This window comes from Rhinatrema bivittatum, chromosome 4 (genome assembly GCF_901001135.1).
Source record: "Rhinatrema bivittatum chromosome 4, aRhiBiv1.1, whole genome shotgun sequence".
NCBI classification, from domain to species: Eukaryota; Metazoa; Chordata; class Amphibia; order Gymnophiona; family Rhinatrematidae; genus Rhinatrema; species Rhinatrema bivittatum.
The window spans coordinates 292,070,518-292,088,219 of NC_042618.1; the positions used below are offsets into that span (position 1 = coordinate 292,070,518).

A 17,702-nucleotide genomic window follows, 5' to 3' on the forward strand; every position below is an offset into this window, starting at 1 on the left:
GACCACTGCCACAAACTGAGCAAAAGATTTTAAAGTATTATCTACAAGGACTCTGATTCTTTTCCTTGGTGGTGACACCTAATACAGAACCCAACAGTGTGAACCTATAGTTTGGATTATTCTTCCCTATATGCATCACTTTGCACTTATTCGCATTAAATTTCATCTGCCATTTAGATGCCTAATCCCCCAGTTTCATAAGATCCTCTTTCAATTCCTCACAATCTGATTGCATTTTAAATACTTTGAATAATTTTGTGACATCTGCAAATTTGTTCACTTCATTAATCACTCCCATTTTTAAATAATTTATAAATATATTCAAATAAATTGGTCACAGTACAGATCCCTGGAGTAATTCGTTATTTACATTTCTCCAGTGAGAGAAATGACCGTTCAGGCCTATTCTGTTTCCTGACTTTTAACCATGTTACTAATCCACAATAGGACATTGCCTCCTATCCCCATAACTCTTTAATTTCTTTATGATGCTCTCATGAGGGACTTTATCAAACATCTTTTGAAAATCCAGATACGCTATATCAATTGACTCATCCTTGTTCAAATGTTAAACTCCTTAAAAAAAAAAAAAGCTAACAAATTTGTGAGAAAATATTTCCATTTGCTAAATCCATGTTGGCTGTGCCTCAATGATCTTTGTCTATCCAGATGACGAATAATTTTGTTCTTCAGAATAGCTTCTACCATTTTGCCTAGCTCTGACATCAAGCTCACCGGTCTACAGTTTCCTGGATAACCCCGGGAAGCCTTTTTTAAAATGAGCATTTTGTTAGTGACATAGTTAATGATGGCAAATAAAGTCCAAAATGGTCTATCTAGTCTGCCCAGAATTGTGAGGTATTGCTGCACTGGTGTGAGAAAGGTCTTTCGGGACTGCTAGATGTTGAATCACATGATAAGAAAATTATTCCTTACCTGTTAATTTTCGTTCCTGTAGTACTCCGGATCAGTCCAGACCGTGGGTTATGCCTCCCTTCCAGCAGATGGAGACAGAGAAAAACTTGAAGGGTGCCCTCTGATAACCAGTTGCACCCCCTGCGTCCCTTCAGTATTAAGATCCAGGGACCACCCGAATGAGCCAGTCGTCCAGTTAGGGATGGACCAAGATTCCCTCCCTCCGGAGCGCAGCTGCTACCACCACCATCACTTTGGTGAAGGTCCGGGGAGCAGTCGCCAGACCAAATGGCAGAGCTAGAAACTGAAAATGCTGGCCCAGGATCTTGAAACGAAGAAATCGTTGATGTTCCCAGCGAATGGGGATGTGGAGATAAACCTCTGTGAGATCCAACGATGCCAGCAATTCCCTTCCATGAACTGCTGTGATAATGGAACGCAGTGTTTCCATTCGGAAGTGGAGAAACCTGAGAACCTTGTTAGCGGTCTTGAGGTCCAAGATCGGACGGAAAGCATTGTCCTTTTTGGGAACCACAAAGTAAACGGAATAATGGCCTAACCCATGTTCCTCTGGTGGGACTGGCAGGATGGCCCCGAGGTCGAGGAGCCTGTCGAGGGTCTGACGCACAATTTGTTGTTTCCGCAATGGTCCACAAGGTGAGAAGAGGAACCTGTCTCTTAGGGGCCGAGCAAATTCTAAGACATAACCGTGTTTTAGAATATCCAGTACCCATTGATCCGACGTGATCTTGACCCACTTCTCGTAAAATAGGGAGAGGCATCCCCCCACTCTGGGAACCGGGGAGCAGGTCGGTGATCCTTCATTGGACAGATTTTGGAGCGGGGCTTTGAGATGAACCATCTCGAGAGGGTCTGCGTCCCCAAAAGGACTGGGACCAAGATTGGGACCTTGATGACGGAGGCTTCTGGGATACTGGTCTTGATTGCCGAAAATGCGTTTGTCCACGAAATTGATTCCTGGAAGCATTGAAAGATCGGGAAGTCCTGGGCCGATCCTCAGGGAGCTTATGTACCTTGTTCTCTCCCAGGGATTTGATGATCTGGTCCAAATCCTCGCCGAACAGAAACTTGCCTTTAAATGGGAGAGAACCCAATCGAGACTTGGAAGAAGAGTCCTCTGACCAATTCCGAAGCCATAGGAGGCACCTAACCAAGACTACTGAAACCATCGAACGTGCTAGGACTCGTAAAAGGTCGTTCAGCACGTCTGCCCCATAGGCTATCACCGCCTCCATGCGTTCCACCTGTTGGGCGTCGTCTGGTGGGAGCTCCTGACCACAGAGAAGCTGTTGGACCCATCTCAAACCTGCCCTCTGCATGAGGGAACTACATACCGCCGCCCAGACTCCCAAGGTGATGGACACCTCAAAGACCCGTTTGAGGTACACTTCCAATTTGCGATCCTGGAAGTCCTTTAAAGCGGCTCCACCTGTGACCGGTATGATAGTCCTCTTTCTGACCACCGTCACCGAAGAATCCACCTTCGGCACCTTAAGGAGCTCCAGGACGTCCTCCGGGAGAGGATAGAGCTTGTCCATGGCTTGTCCAACTCGTAGACTAGACTCCGGAGAGTCCCATTCCTTGGATAACAACTGTAGGAGCCTTGGATGAAGGGGAAACGTCTTCGCTGGCAGACGCAACCCCGCTAATACCCAATCTCCTTTGCAGGCTCCGGAACTGGCCCCTGAAGGATCCTGGGGAGCCTCAATATCCAAAGGACATGGGGGTAAGGTGCTCCAGCTCCTCTTTCTGAAAGAGACACAAAACTTGGGGATCATCCCCTTCCAGCTGTGCGCCTGAAGCGGGATCATCTTGATCCTGATATGGGTCCGCCGGAGATGGATCCTGTGAGCCAGAATGGGGTACTACCCGGAACCGGGAAGTCCCCTGAGGGGCCCCACCATCCATCCAACTCACCGGAGGGGGAGGGGGAGCCGGAGGAGAGCCATCCTGTTGATCATGCGTGCCAAATATGCATTGTGCATGAGGAGCACAAACTCCGTAGTGAAAGCAGGTGGGGGAGGGGGCCCCGAGGGAGGTACAGCAGGAGCGGGTCCTGGTACTACCTCCCCCCCCCACGGGGGGGGGGGGGTTCCTCCGGAGTTAACATGGGAGGTGAGGTGCAGGGAAGGAATCCACGTGCAGGCTGCCATTTGGCTGTGTTTCAGCAGAGGCTCCCAAATTCAAGATGGCCGCCGTTCCCACGCTCAGTGCAAATGGGGCCGACCCCCCTGACGGCTGTCGAGCTTGCGATCGCAAGGCCTTCCGATCCGCCACTCTCGAGGAGCCCTCCCCACTGGGGAGGCACCGAGAGCAAATCCCTTCGCAGCAGAGCCGCATTCCGGGCTCCCCGCAGGTGGAGCATTATGCCGAGCACGGAATGGGGTCGAGAAACGCAGCGGACTCGCGAGCGTACTCCCCCGAAAAACCTGGCAGGAGCAGGTAAGTCCGACTACCCTCTGCTCCGAACAAAGATCGCACCCACCTGTAAGATAAAAGCAGGGACTGGCTGAGAAAAGCCGCATCTCAGCCAGCACTGCCCTGAGGCAAAAACTTCTTCGGGCAGCCGGTTGCAGTGCAGGGGAAGAGGCTGGACCACCAGGACCCTGCTAACAATCACCTACCTGATCCTAAAAACAGGTATAAATGCAAATTCTCTTTCCATCAGGAACTTTCTGATTATGAGTATTATTGTCCAATAGACAAGAGAGGAAAGTAAGTAAGAAACAAACTTTCCTCAAAGTCCTTTTATAATTTTTTTTTTTTTTTTACATTTCAAAGGAATAAGGTAATATGGGAGGAAATAGGGGATCAAAACCCCCAAATTTAAATTGCTGCTAAAGCGGGACCGCCGGTTCTCCCTTCCTTCATCTGCTGGAGACAGAAGACTACTGGTTATCAGAGGGCGCCCTACAAGTTTTTCTCTGTCTCCATCTCCTGGAAGGGAGGCATAACCCACGGTCTGGACTGATCCGGGTATGCACAGGGAACTGCAATTATAGGTTTTTTTCTGCTTTTCTGTACACTTTCCCGGTGCCCGGAAAAAATCGTGCGGGAATACCTAATAGGGCTATCAACATGCATTTGCATGTTGCGGGCGCTATTAGGTTCGGGGGGGTTGGACATGCGTTTTTGACACGCTATTACCCCTTACTGAATAAGGGATAAAGCTAGCACGTCGAAAGCGCACTGTAATGTATCGGCCTGTAAGTTTGTACCTGAGGCAATGGAGAGTAAAGTGACTTGCCCAGGGTCACAAGGAGCAACAGTGGGACTTGAACCATGGTCTTCTGGTTCATAGCCCACTGCTCTAACCACTAGGCTACTCCTCCACAATATATATAATCTATCCAGTCTGCTCTGCAAGTTTCTTATGGTAGTAACTGCCACTCTGTGAGGTTATGCCATGTTTCTGTTAAGGGTAGTTACTGCTGCTCTGTGCAGGTTACCTCCAAGCCTTATGTTAAGGGTAGTAATATTTATACATGATGGAAGAGATCCTGAGAGAGACAACCAAAAAGGTGTAGGGTCTGTATCAAAAGACTTATGAACTGAGACTGAAGGACTGGAGGAGAGACCAGGGAGCTATATAAACTTTTAAATACCTAAAACACATAAATAATGCACCAGAATCAAACCTTTTCCAGTGGAAAGAAAGCTGTAGAATTAGGAATCATGACTTGAAACTCCCAAGGTGAAGAATCAGGAACAACATCAGGAATGCTCTCCCAAACATGGTAGTTAAGATAAGAACGGACAAGGGATACATACAGGGGATCCCCAGTTGCTAAACGATGGAAATGAAAAAATGAGCAACTTGTGTTAACATTTAAGTGTAATAACTCAGCATAGAGATAACCTATATGGAGTTGCAGTTATTTTCCTAAACAACTTATGGGGCAGACTGGAAAGACCATCTGGGTCTTTATCTGTCATCATTTACTGTATTTTTAATAGCTAACTTTCAAACTGTATGGTTTTAGCTCTTTAATTCAGATCTTACCTGTAATGCTGATTTTTGCCATATGAAAGGTTAGTCTGCGGTTATGCTTTGCTGCTAGAGTCATAAGTTGAAGGTGACAATGAAGTATAGTGTTAGCTTGCTGGCAAAAAAGTATGAAGGTTATGGGGCAAACCAGAGACTTTCAAGTCTTCAAGGTGGTATATGTGAATTCACTCCCTTATGTCCCATGGTTTGCCACAGTAATATAAAATAGGCCTTGAAAAAAATAACAGTGAAATCCTTAGAAATTCATTCATTATAGATATATAGATTTTTTCACCAAGCCTTCACCGACCCACCAGACAATCACTAGTTGTCCTTCACGCTTACCCGTTATGATGATTATACTCACGAATGGACTCTGACTCTCCCAGGTTAAGGCACCATTAATGCTTTAACCCGTACGCCCTATGGCATCACTTCATATTTATTTCCCGCCTTATCTTCTTTCCTGCTTGTTGCAAGCTTCCAAGTTCTCTTCCCTGTTGATTGTAACTTTGACTCATTCCTACTTACTGTTTATCTTTCGTTTACTTGAATAGTTACCCCAGTTTTTTATTCTTGTTAATTGTAAACCGATCCGATATGGTTATTTACTATGAAGGTCGGTATATAAAACTGTTAAATAAAAAATAAAATATATAGTTATAGTCTATATTTTGTTAGTGTCAGTCAGTAAGCTTCTCAAAACCAAGTTGTGTCTAGCTGCAGGAGATCTGCCCAGCTAACTCCTTAAGTTAGGGGGGGGGGGGGTAAATCCTTTGAATAAAAGACCCCCCAACCTGCCAGAACCAGAGATCACCCCTTCCCACGCAAGCAGTCCAGTCTTCTGCTTGACAGTCACCCCCTCCAAACTCCCAGCAGCCCAATTTTCAACCTTCCTTTGAACCAGCAATTGCTGCCCCTCACTCTTCCCCCTCCTACCCCCAGGCCAATCTAGCTTCTTCCTTCCACCCGTTTCGGTACAATTGTGTTAAATTCTAATTGAAGTTTGGGTTGCCAGGGTTGGGGGGTGGTTGGCATCAGTCTGTGGGAGAAGTGGGGTAGGGGTTTCTTCTGCATGTTGGGTGGGCGGGGGTTAGGGAAGTGGCTTATAACATGCTCTAGGTAGAAATTCTTCTGAAGATTGGGTTGCTTGAGGGGTGGCAGTATTGGTGGTGATCTTTGGAAAAGAATGGAGAGGGTCTTTCTTCTGAAGATGGAGTTGCTTAGGGTTGGGAAGATGGGCCCTTTTCAAAATCTATGCCTTATTACATAAATGATCTGATCATTTTAGTGTATGTCCCATCTAAGCGATGGGAGCTTCATGTATCTGAGGCATCACTAAACCAACTGTATTTCCTATAATAATCTTGAACTTAGTCACTAGTCTGCATCGTGTTTCTCAAAAGCAGCTGTCTCTATAAACTATATCCCTCTAATAATCTACAGTGTAAGATTTCATCTTTGCCATTATATCTTTTCTTTAGGTGAAATCCTTTGAGAAGGACAGACAGACTGAGAAGAGAATATTAGAATCTGAACTTGTGGATCACCTGGTGCAAAAACTGAGGACTAAAGTGTTTGAAGAAAGAAGTTCCAGGTAAAGATTAGGATCCAGTTCCATTTTCTGAGTAATCCCAGAGAAGGACTGATCAGAATCATTACTGAGAGTTCGCGCCAGTTTTATATACTGTCAGGTTAGGACCTGACAGCATAGGTAACTCTAGATAGGTCTCAACAGTGCAATATAGAAAGCAGTGTCAACTAAAGGTAATTCCTAATGAATTCACACTGATAGTTTTTAAAAAGGGATCCAAAGCCTGTGTTTGTGAAATTTATTTTTTAGGGCAAAACAGAACGTTCTGTAAACCTCCGTAAAAATGTGTCAGTGTCACCCTTAGTTGATCAAATAGTCTGTTATATGCAACTGAAATGTTTCTATGCCTGCATCACTCTGAGTAGGAGAATAGTTTCCTTTGACTTATGCCGGGAAAACTTTTGTTGCTGGTAGACACATTTCCAAGCGTGCAGCAAATGAACTCAGGACCAATAGGTATAGTGTGCTCCTGATAGCAGTTGGAGATGGATCAGATTTCAATCTGACGTCAGCCCTAGTACATATTCCCCTGCAGGATGCCATATTCTCCAGTATTTTCCGTCTCCATAGCAGTTCGGGACTCTATACATGCTTGCGCAGCGTTAGAGTATTCTAACCTATGAGACATCATATTTCCCCCATTTTGTTCAGTTTGCATTGGCTCCCTATCAAATTTTGGGTGAAATACAAAGTATTATCGTTAATCCATTCATTAATACATGATCCGGACTCAACTTGGCTTTGTACTACATTGCGGTTATACAAACCAACTAGAAACCTTAGATCTGCTGTCAAGTATTTACTTGATGTTCCTACAGTTAGGCTGGCCAGATTAAATATAACTAGAGAGAGCTTTTTCGGTGGCAGGACATTTACTTTGGAACTTGCTCCCTAATACATTAAGACTAATCACTAATCACAATGAATTTAAGAAGGCAGTAAAAACTTACCTATTTAAGATGGCTTTTGCAGGACATTTTATTTATTTATTTATTTATTTATTTATTTATTTAGCACTTTTATATACCGACCTTCATGAAAAAATTTCATATCAGAACGGTTTACATGTAACAAAGGGTATAACTTAAACATAATTAACCAGAAGCGGAAGTTACATATAACAAAGGTAGTTCCCTGTACGTACCAGGATCAGTCCAGACTGCTGGGTTATGCCTCCCCTCCAGCAGATGGAGTCAGAGAGAAAACTGAAAGCACCCCCTAGATATACTGGTGTGCCACCTGCCATCCTTCAGTATTTCCTCTGACTCCAGCAGATAGAGAGGCATAACCTGCGGTCCTGTCTGTTCTGACTAAAACAATCTTTCAGGTGTTCTTTATGATTTTTATAACTGTGCTGGCTAGATCAACTGGTTTTATTCTCTTCCTTGCTTAGTGTAAAAAAAAAAAAAAGTTGATATTTTTGTAGCAGTTGTTTGTTGGTTTTGCTAGCGCAGCGTACAGGCAGGCACTGAGAGCTTGGCTCTCATTGTTTTACCCGGATTAGTGTCCCTTTTGGTCTTGGGGGAAAGTTTACCGGTGGGCCGGTAACCTTCCCCCCCCCCCCCCCCCCCCGAAGTACAGTGATTCCAGACTTTGATCTGAAGAGGGCTTTACTTGAAAAAAAAAAGAGAGTGAATAAAAAGTGGATGCAGGACACATAAGCCCTGTTGGTAGCAGGCAGTGATCCATTCCCAGCCCTAGCCTGCCGCGCTGGTAATTAGCCTGACCAGGGACTCCGGAGGGGGTGGAGGTTTTCACCTGGCGTTAGAGGCGCTTGCACAGGGCTCCTATTTTTGGCGCGCGCTTTTCTTCTGCCTCCTCGATGCCGCGTTCTTCGGCCTGCACGGCCTGCGGTAGGGCGGGGGCGCGACTCTCCCGAGAGGGTCTCTGCTCCCACTGCATTCCCGGGGGCGAGGGACCCTCCCGGGGGCCGAGTGCAGCCCGCAGTGGCACGGATCCGTCCTCCTCGGCGCGGCTGAGGAGGCTGTCGGCGCCGCGATTGTCGGCCCCGCCTCCCAGTGAGGGGGAGCCGGCGGCCATCTTGTCCACGAGGCAGCATGTTGATTCTGCCTCTGCGGAGGAGAATTTTCCTCCGCTTTCACCGCCGGCTTTGAGTCCTCATAGTGGCTCCGAATTTGATGCCGCAAGAGCCCCCTCCCCCCTCCGGTGCGTCCCGAGGGGGGATCAGTTAAAAGGAAGGTGCCTTTCTCCTCCAAGTTTGTGCTGTTGATGCAACAGGCTTTTTTGGAGGCAGAAGCAGGCTTGGGAGCCAGACGAACCCCCCCCCCCCCCCCTCTAAAAGTGCCTAAGGTGTCCTCGGTGCAGGACAAATCGGGAGACCAGGAAAAGGCTGAAGCTCCGGGCAAATCAGGAGCTTGTTCCCTTGGGGGTGCCGACGATCCGGGGTTCCCGGATCTCACCCAGGGCTCACGGGATGGGGCAGGGGCCGACATCTGAGACGCTCAGGGGTCTCTCGAAGGGGACGACCCCCTGGTTTTACGCCTGTTTGGCAGGGACGAGCTGAACTATTTGATTCTTCATGTTTTGAAGGACCTGGAGATCCCAGTGCCGCAGTAGGACACGGATACTTCCACTGGGGACGTAGCTATGGCGGGTCTGAGAGCCCCCCCCCCCCCTTGCACTCTAAGGTATTACAGATCGTATCTAAGGAATGGGAGGTTCCAGAGGCATCCCTGCGCGTTAGCAGGGCAATGAATAAATTATATCCTCTGCCCTCGGATTCGTTAGAGATTTTTAAGGTCCCTTCGGTGGACTCGGCAGTCACTGCCGTGGTTAAGCATACTACCATTCCCGTCACGGGAGGGGTAGCCTTGAAAGATCTCCAGGACCGGAAGTTAGAGGTCCTATTAAAGCGCATTTTTGAGATAGCGGCTTTAGGAGTCCGGGCTGCGGCTTGTTAGCAGTATGGTCCAGAGGGCCACACTGCGCTGGGTGCAACAATTACTAACCACCCAAGAACTCCCGCCGGAAGAGGCGGAGCAGGCCAATTGTGTGGAAGCGGCGGTTGCTTATACAGCGGATGCCCTGTATGATTTGCTAAGGACCTCGGCCCGCACTATGTCCTTGGCTGTTGCGGCCAGACGACTATTGTGGCTCCGTCGTTGGTCGGCAGATGCCTCTTCTAAGTCGCGACTAGCTTCTTTTCCCTTTAAGGGGAAGTTGTTGTTTGGTGAGGAGTTGGATCAACTCATCAAAGACTTGGGAGACAATAAGGTGTATAAGTTGCCGGAGGACAAGCCCCGACAATTGCAGTCTTTCGGAAACATGCGGTCCCGATTTCGAGGGCAACGCCGGTTTCGCACGGGAAGGGGTGGATCTTTTCCCCAAAGGCAGCAGGGCCCCAGGTCTCAGTCGTGGACTCCTTCCTTTCGAGGCAGACGACCACAACGAATGGGTTCCTCGCAGGGTTTGGCCACAGGCAAACCTGTGCAATGAAGGCGCTCGGGCCCATTCCTCCTTCCCATGCATCGGAGGCCGGTTATCCCAGTTTTGGGAGGAATGGGTCAAGATCACTTCAGACCAGTGGGTCCTTGACGTGGTGCGTCTCGGTTACGAGTTGGATTTTGCTCGGCCCCTCCGGGATCTTTTTATGATATCTCCTTGCGGTCCTCCGGAAAAGCAACTGGTAATAGCCCAAACTGTGGCCCGGTTACGATCCCTGGGGGCAGTGGTGCCCGTTCCACCGGACGAGACCAGAACAGGTCGGTATTCCATTTACTTCCTGGTTCCAAAGAAGGAAGGTACATTCCGGCCAATTTTGGATTTGAAGAGAGTAAACAGGGCCTTGCATGTTCCCCGTTTTCGCATGGAAACTCTTCGATCTGTTATTGCGGCCGTCCACAGGGGAGAATTTGTGGCTTCTTTGGATCTGGCCGAGGCGTATCTTCACATTGGGATCAGGGAGCACCACCAGAGGTACCTGAGGTTCATGGTGCTCGGGGAACACTTTCAGTTTTGCGCCCTCCCGTTCGGGTTAGCCACAGCTCCGAGAGTGTTTACCAAGGTTCTCGTCGTAGTCGCAGCCTTCCTGCGCCGTCAGGGAGTATTGGTGCATCCCTACCTCGACGATTGGCTTATCCGGGCGAAGTCTGAGGACTCGTGCAAGCGAGCAGTCCAGGTGGTGGTTCAGCAACTGCAGTCGCTAGGTTGGGTAGTCAACTTTGCAAAGAGCCAGCTGGTTCTGAGTCAGTGTTTGGAATTTTTGGGAGCACGTTTCGATACCTTGATGGGCAAGGTATACCTGACTCAGCAGAGACTGGAGAACCTGATGCTTCAGGTACAGAACCTACTGGATCTCCCCTTACCTACGGCATGGGATTATTTGCAGGTCATTGGACATATGGTTTCTACTCTGGAAATGGTGCCGTGGGCTTTTGCGCATATGCGTCCTTTGCAAACCGCTCTTCTTTCTCGCTGGGACCAGAAAACCGGGGATTACGGTGCCCAGTTGCCGCTGATGGAACCGGCTCGGTCCAGTCTAGCTTGGTGGTTGATCCCGGACCACCTCTTGCAGGGGGTAGATCTCGATCCTCCTCAGTGGGTGGTAGTGACGACGGATGCCAGTCTAACGGGGTGGGGAGCGGTCTGTCAATCAAGAGCGGTACAGGGAACGTGGTCCCCTCGCCAGGCCTCTTGGTCCATCAACCGTCTGGAGACCAGAGCGGTATGTCTAGCCTTGCGCCACCTTCTGTCCCTGGTACGCAGTCGGGCGGTTCAAGTCCTCTCGGACAACGCAACCACGGTAGCATATATAAATCGCCAGGGCGGTACAAGAAGTCGACCGGTAGTGACCGAAGCAGCGTTGTTAATGACCTGGGCGGAGCGTTATCTGTCCCGCATCGCGGCCACCCACATTGCAGGCGTAGACAACGTTCAGGCGGATTATCTCAGTCGACAACACTTGGACCCCGGAGAGTGGGAGCTCTCGGCCAAGGCAATGAGTCTCATCACCCTACGATGGGGGATTCCGCACCTAGACCTGATGGCAACTCGGCACAATGCAAAGGCGGCGCGTTTCTTCAGCTGAAGGCGAGAGCACGGGTCGGAAGGAGTGGATGCACTCGTGCTTCCATGGCCTCGTCACGTCCTCCTCTATGTATTTCCTCCATGGCCTCTGATCAGCAAGGTGTTAAGACGCATAGAATCGCATCATGGTCGGGTGATTTTAGTGGCCCCGGAGTAGCCAAGAAGACCATGGTTCGCGGATCTGGTTCATCTTGCGACGGATGGGCCTTTACGTCTCAGTCATCTTCCAAACCTCCTTCGGCAAGGGCCGGTATTTTTAGATCTGGCGGATCGCTTTTGTCTGGCGGCTTGTCTTATGAAAGGAGACAATTAAGGAAAAAGGGTTATTCTGAGCCTGTCATTTCCACACTGCTTCGGGCACGGAGGCCCTCTACTACGCTTACTTATGCTAGAGTGTGGAAGGTGTTTAACTCCTGGTGCGGTGTCTCGAAGATTGCGCCACGCCGGGCTTCTGTAGCTCAAATCCTTACGTTTTTGCAGGACGGCTTGAAGAAGGGTTTGGCTTACAGTTCTCTGAGGGTTCAGGTAGCAGCTCTGGGGTGTTTGAGAGGAAAGGTTGAAGGGTCCTCTCTCGCCTGTCACCCAGACGTAGCACGCTTTTTACGTGGTGTTCGGAACTTGCGTCCTCCGCTGCGGCCTCCTTGCCCGTCTTGGAATTTGAACTTGGTTCTCAAAGGCCTCAATGCGGCCCCCTTTGAGCCTCTCAGGCAGGCCTCCTTAAAGGATTTAACTCTCAAGACGGTGTTTCTCCTGGCAATTGCGTCCGCTCATAGGGTCTCTGAGTTGCAAGCTCTTTCATGTAGAGAACCGTTCTTGCGTATTTCGGACTCAGGTGTGTCGTTGCGTACGGTACCTTCTTTCTTACCTAAGATGGTATCGGCCTTTCATGTAAATCAGACGGTGGAATTGCCTTCCTTCTCGGCGACAGAACTACAGTCTTCTCAAGGGTCAGATTTGAGACGTTTGGATGTTCGTCGAGTGCTCATGCGATATTTAGAAGTTACCAATGATTTTCGACGGTCTGATCATCTGTCTTGTGGCATGGCCCCAGGAAGGGGCTTCAGGCGTCCAAAGTAACTATTGCCCGTTGGTTGAAGGGCTCGATCGCTGCCACGTACATTGGTGGTGGTAAGGCTGTTCCTGAGGGGCTCAAGGCCCATTCTCTCCGTTCTCAAGCGACTTCGTGGGCAGAAAGTCACCTGGTTTCGAGCCAAGAGATTTGCAGGGCGGCCACTTGGGAGTCGTTGCATACTTTCGCTCGACATTATCGGGTTGATGTTCGAGGGCCGTCACCTACTTCCTTTGGAAGCAGCGTACTTCGAGCGGGACTCTCGGGGTCCCACCCCATTTAAGTCAGCTCGGGTACATCCCAGCAGTCTGGACTGATCCTGGTACGTACAGGGAAAGGAAAATTAGGTTCTTACCTGATAATTTTCGTTCCTGTAGTACCAAGGATCAGTCCAGATGCCCGCCCAGTAATGGTGTTTCAGGAGAGTCCGCTTGTAACAGTATCTTTTCCACTCTTTCAGGTATCGATAACTTGATACGGTAAGTGATTATTCATTTCGTTGCCTTTTTGGCTTTGTTTGCTTGGTTGGCTCAGTAGTGTTTGAGCGATGTTAATGCTTACTTTTGCAGAGTTTTACTACTTGATCTAGCCAGTGGCCATAGTTAATTTTTGGCGGAAGGATGATCCATTTCTTCTGCTTTGATATCAATTATACTGAAGGATGGCAGGTGGCACACCAGTATATCTAGGGGGTGCTTTCAGTTTTCTCTGACTCCATCTGCTGGAGGGGAGGCATAACCCAGCAGTCTGGACTGATCCTTGGTACTACAGGAACGAAAATTATCAGGTAAGAACCTAATTTTCCTATAACTGGGGGGCTAGGCTAGTCAGAGGTAAAGGACAGAGTAACAAAAACAAGATTAGGCATTGAGACAAAAAATAGCGGCTTAAATATAACGTCTATGCAAGGCGGGGCGTTAGCCAGGAAAGCAGAGTCCTGTCTGGTTGACAGTTAATGGTTCAGTAAGTTATGGGAAGGCCTGGAGGAAGAGCCAGGTCTTAAGTTTTTTTCGGAAGGTTCGAGGGCAGGGTTCTAGTCTGAGGTCTGAGGGCAAATTGTTCCAGATGGTTGGACCCGCTGTAGAGAATGCTCGTTCTTTGGTGGATGATAGGCGCGTGGATTTCGTTGGGGGAACTTGCAGGGTACCTTTGTACGCTTCTCTTATAGGTCTTGAGGATGAGTCTAGTTTGATTGGAAACTGGAGGTCTAGTTGTTGCTGATTGTGTATGGTTTTATGAATTGTGGTGAGGGCCTTGTGTAATATTCTATATTTTATTGGCAGCCAATGAAGATTCCGTAGTATGGGAGTTATGTGTGATCCTCTGTTGGTGTTGGTTAGGATTCTGGCTGCTGCATTTTGGAGCATCTGTAATGTTTTGATAGAGGAGAAAGGGAGTCCAAGAAGGAGAGCGTTGCAATAATCTGTTTTGGAAAAGAGAGTGGTTTGGAGCACAGTCCTGAAATCCTGGAAATGGAGGAGAGGTTTGAGCCTTTTCATAACTTGGAGTTTATAGAAACAATCCTTGGTGGTGGTGTTAATGGATTTCTTTAGATTCAGGTGGTTATCAAGGGTAACTCCTAGTCCCTTACTTGTGTGATTTGGGTGTTGGGTGTTGTTGGCTGTGTTAGGGTTGAATGGTCGGAGGAAATGAGAAGGAGTTCTGTCTTGGATGCATTGAGGACTAGGTTCAGGCTGGAGAGTAGGCAGTTAATAGCTTGAAAGCAGCTATCCCAGTAGGTGAGTGTTTTAGAGAGTGATTCTGTTATGGGGATTAGAATCTGTACGTCATCTGCATAGAGGTAGTGGATTAATTTTAGGTTTGTAAGCAGCTGGCAGAGGGTGAGGAGGTAGATATTGAAGAGGGTGAGGGACAGGGCAGATCCTAGAGGTACGCCTAGAGTTGATTTGACGTCTGGAGATTCTTTATTGTTAATTTTTACCTTATAGCTCCTGTTGCTGAGGAAGGAGGAGAACCATTTGTGTGCGGATCCTGATAATCGGATTTCTGAAAGCCGATTTAGTAGGATTGTGTGGTTCACGGTGTCAAAGGCTGCAGAGATGTCTAGAAGGATCAGGATGAAAGACAGTCCTTTGTCGAGGCCCATGAGGATGTGGTCAGAAAGTGAGATAAGGAGGGTTTCTGTACTTAATGATTTACAAAAGCTGTATTTGGATGGATAGAGGATATTGTGTTCTTCCAGATAAAGTGAGAGTTGCGTATTTACCAATTTCTCCATGATTTTTGCCAGAAAAGGTAGGTTAGATATGGGGCGGAAATTGGAGGGATCTCTCGTGTCCAGGTTAGGTTTCTTTAGGAGGGGTTTGAGGGAGGCCGTTTTTAGTCTGTCAGGATATATTCCTTGGGAGAGTGAGCAGTTGATGATATTGGTCAAAGGTCTGGAGATAGTAGTCGGGATGAGAAGCAGAAGTTTAGTTGGAATGTGGTCTGATGGGTGGTTGGAGGGTTTCAGCTTCTTAAGTAAGGATTCGATCTCTAGTGGGGTTGTTGGTTCAAAGGAATCTAGGTTAGCTCCAGCGTGAGGAGTGGCGTTGTAGGTAGGGTGGGTGGGAGTTGTGTTGGTGGGAAGGCGAGCTAGAGTGTCTGTAGTTTTTTTCTGGAAGAAGAGTGCTAGTTCGTTCGCTTTGGATTGGGCTTGGTCATCTGGTATGCTGTGGGTAGGGGCTTTGGTGAGTTGGGAGACATATGAGAACAGGGTCCTGGCATCGAATTGAAGGTCGTGGATTCTTCTGGCATAGAAGTCTCTTTTAGTCCGTAGGATAGAATTCTTGTAGAGATGTAGTGTGTGTTTGTAGTTTGCTAGAGTCGAGGAATTGGGGGACTTACGCCAATCGCATTCTTTGTGTCTGAGGTCTTGTTTTATCTGCTTAAGTTCGGAGGAGAACCAGGGTTGTTTCTTTTTATGCATAGGGTTGATTGTTTTCACTGCTTTAGGGCATACTTTATTTGCGATAGACTCTGTGATGTTGTGCCAGGAAAGAAGGGCTGTGTTGGGGTTGGTGGTGTCCAAGTTGGGGAGTTCCTTAGAGAGATGATCACTGAGCATGTCCGATGTACAAGTTTTCCTGAAGTGGATGGTGGAGAGGGGATGAGGGGGCTTAGGATTTCCTTGAGTCGTGAGGATTGTTGAAATCAGTGAGTGGTCAGACCAGGGAATGCGGGTACAGATCGGAACATTGTTGTAGGAAATGTTGGAGTTGATGAAGATGAGGTCGAGGGTATGTCCTGCTTTATGGGTAGGTTTATCAATGATTTGTTTAAAGCCCATGGCTTCGAGTGTAGTGAGGAGCACTTTGCAATTAGGGGTGGGCGAGGAGGCGTCAACATGGAGGTTGAAGTCCCCCATGATTATGGCTGGCGAGTCCATGTTAATGTGTGTGGCTATTATTTCTATGAGGGGGGAGGCATCGGAGTCTAGCAGTCCTGGTGGAGCATATATTAGTAGAATTTGTAAATGCTTTGATTTAAAGAGACCTAGTTCAAGTTTGGTAGAGGTCGGGATCTTGACTGGTTGTGGATTGAGTTTGAATTCTTTTTTTGTGGCTAGGAGAAGACCACCTCCTCGTTTTTTTTGTCTGGGAATCGAGATTATGTCATAGAGGTGTAACGGTAGTTGATTTATAAGGGCTGTGTCTGAGCTTTTTAGCCAGGTTTCCGTGATGGCACAGATGTCCGGCTTTGAGTCTAAGAGGTAATCATTTAGAACGTGGGTTTTCTTTGTCAGTGACTGAGCATTGAGCAGAGTAAGAGAGAACATCGTAAGTCCTAACAACTGCGTGAAGGGGGGAGTCATGATTGGGATGAGGGATCTGGTTGTATGTCTTGAGGGTTGTTGGAATGAATCCTTAATTCCAAAGAGTTATATTTATTTATTTATTTATTTAGAATTTTTATATACCGACATTCCATTTGTGGCTACTTAACAATCCCATTTACCTTTGCTCTTACTGCGGCTAACCATGTGAAAATCTTTAGGATATTTTAGATTTACCCTAATTTTTCTGACTTTTACTTGTTTTTGTAAAATTAGTACAGTTATTTTAAAGAATTAGGGCTTATAAGTAATCATTGTATTTTTTTTCCTATCTATTACTCTACTTTTGTTTATTTTATATTTTTATTTTTTTGTTTGCGTAGTTTATTTAATTAGATATTTATTTTTCTTTTATCTTGTTTTTTTATATTTCAATTTTGTGAACAGTCTTGGTCAAATTTTATTTGTGAAAGATGGTATAGAAATGTTTTTAAATAAATAACCAAAGAAATCCAGAACAAGCAGAAATCTTACCTCTACAGACGAGCCCCACTCTCCTGCGGTGATACCTACGGGTCCCTCCCCCAGTTGAGAATTCCTGAGGTGATTTCCATGATCCCTCAGAGGTAAGCTTCGGTCTTGCAGCCGGTTCCCGGCGTGGACTTAGCCCCGACTTCGGGTGCGGCTGAAAGGCAGCGGGTGCAACTTCGAGCGCAGCAGTGAAGGTACTTTTCCCTCTCCTCCCACAGCTGGAGACCGCCCGGAACGAGACCGGGAAACGCCGAGACAAGGTAAGGTAGAAAACTTCCTAAAAGTCTCTGGTCTCCAAGGCTCAAAGAGCCGCACAAATTGCCAGCCGGTGTCAGTGCCACCAGGTTGATCAGCCTTTTCTGGGCTAGACCCCGGTCCGATACGAGGGTCCTCCCATGTGGAGAACCCTCCGAGATGGTCGTTATATTGCTCGCATGGTCGCCGTCACCATTTTCGCTGGATCACCGCCCTGTCTGCCAATTCGATCCATGCACACAGAGGCGAGCCGTGCGCACAAACTCTCTTGTGCGCACACCGGCGTGCGCATAAGTATCGTGCGCATAGCGATGTGCATGAGGGTGCCGGGCGCACAGCCACACGCTTTACTGTGCCGGGCGCATAAGTAAACCCCGTGCGCACAGCGGCGCGCTCATGTTGAGCGCGCATTCGACCTACATGCATAAATTCGGCACGCCCGTAGCGCACAACTAAGCCTCCCGGTGTAGTCTTGAATGCACAAACTGGAGGTTTCCTCAATCCTACG

At 47.8% G+C, this 17,702-nt stretch overlaps 1 protein-coding gene across 2 annotated transcripts in view; it reads left to right on the forward strand.

Moving 5' to 3' along the window:
• The window catches only part of EIF2AK4 (eukaryotic translation initiation factor 2 alpha kinase 4), a 546,008-nt gene that overhangs the window by 413,864 nt on the left and 114,442 nt on the right, over positions 1 to 17,702 (forward strand). For both annotated transcript variants that reach the window (XM_029600187.1, XM_029600189.1), the window contains exon 33: positions 6,409 to 6,521. In XM_029600187.1, coding sequence (XP_029456047.1) covers positions 6,409 to 6,521 — 113 coding nt within the window. The remainder of the gene's footprint in view (positions 1 to 6,408; positions 6,522 to 17,702) is intronic.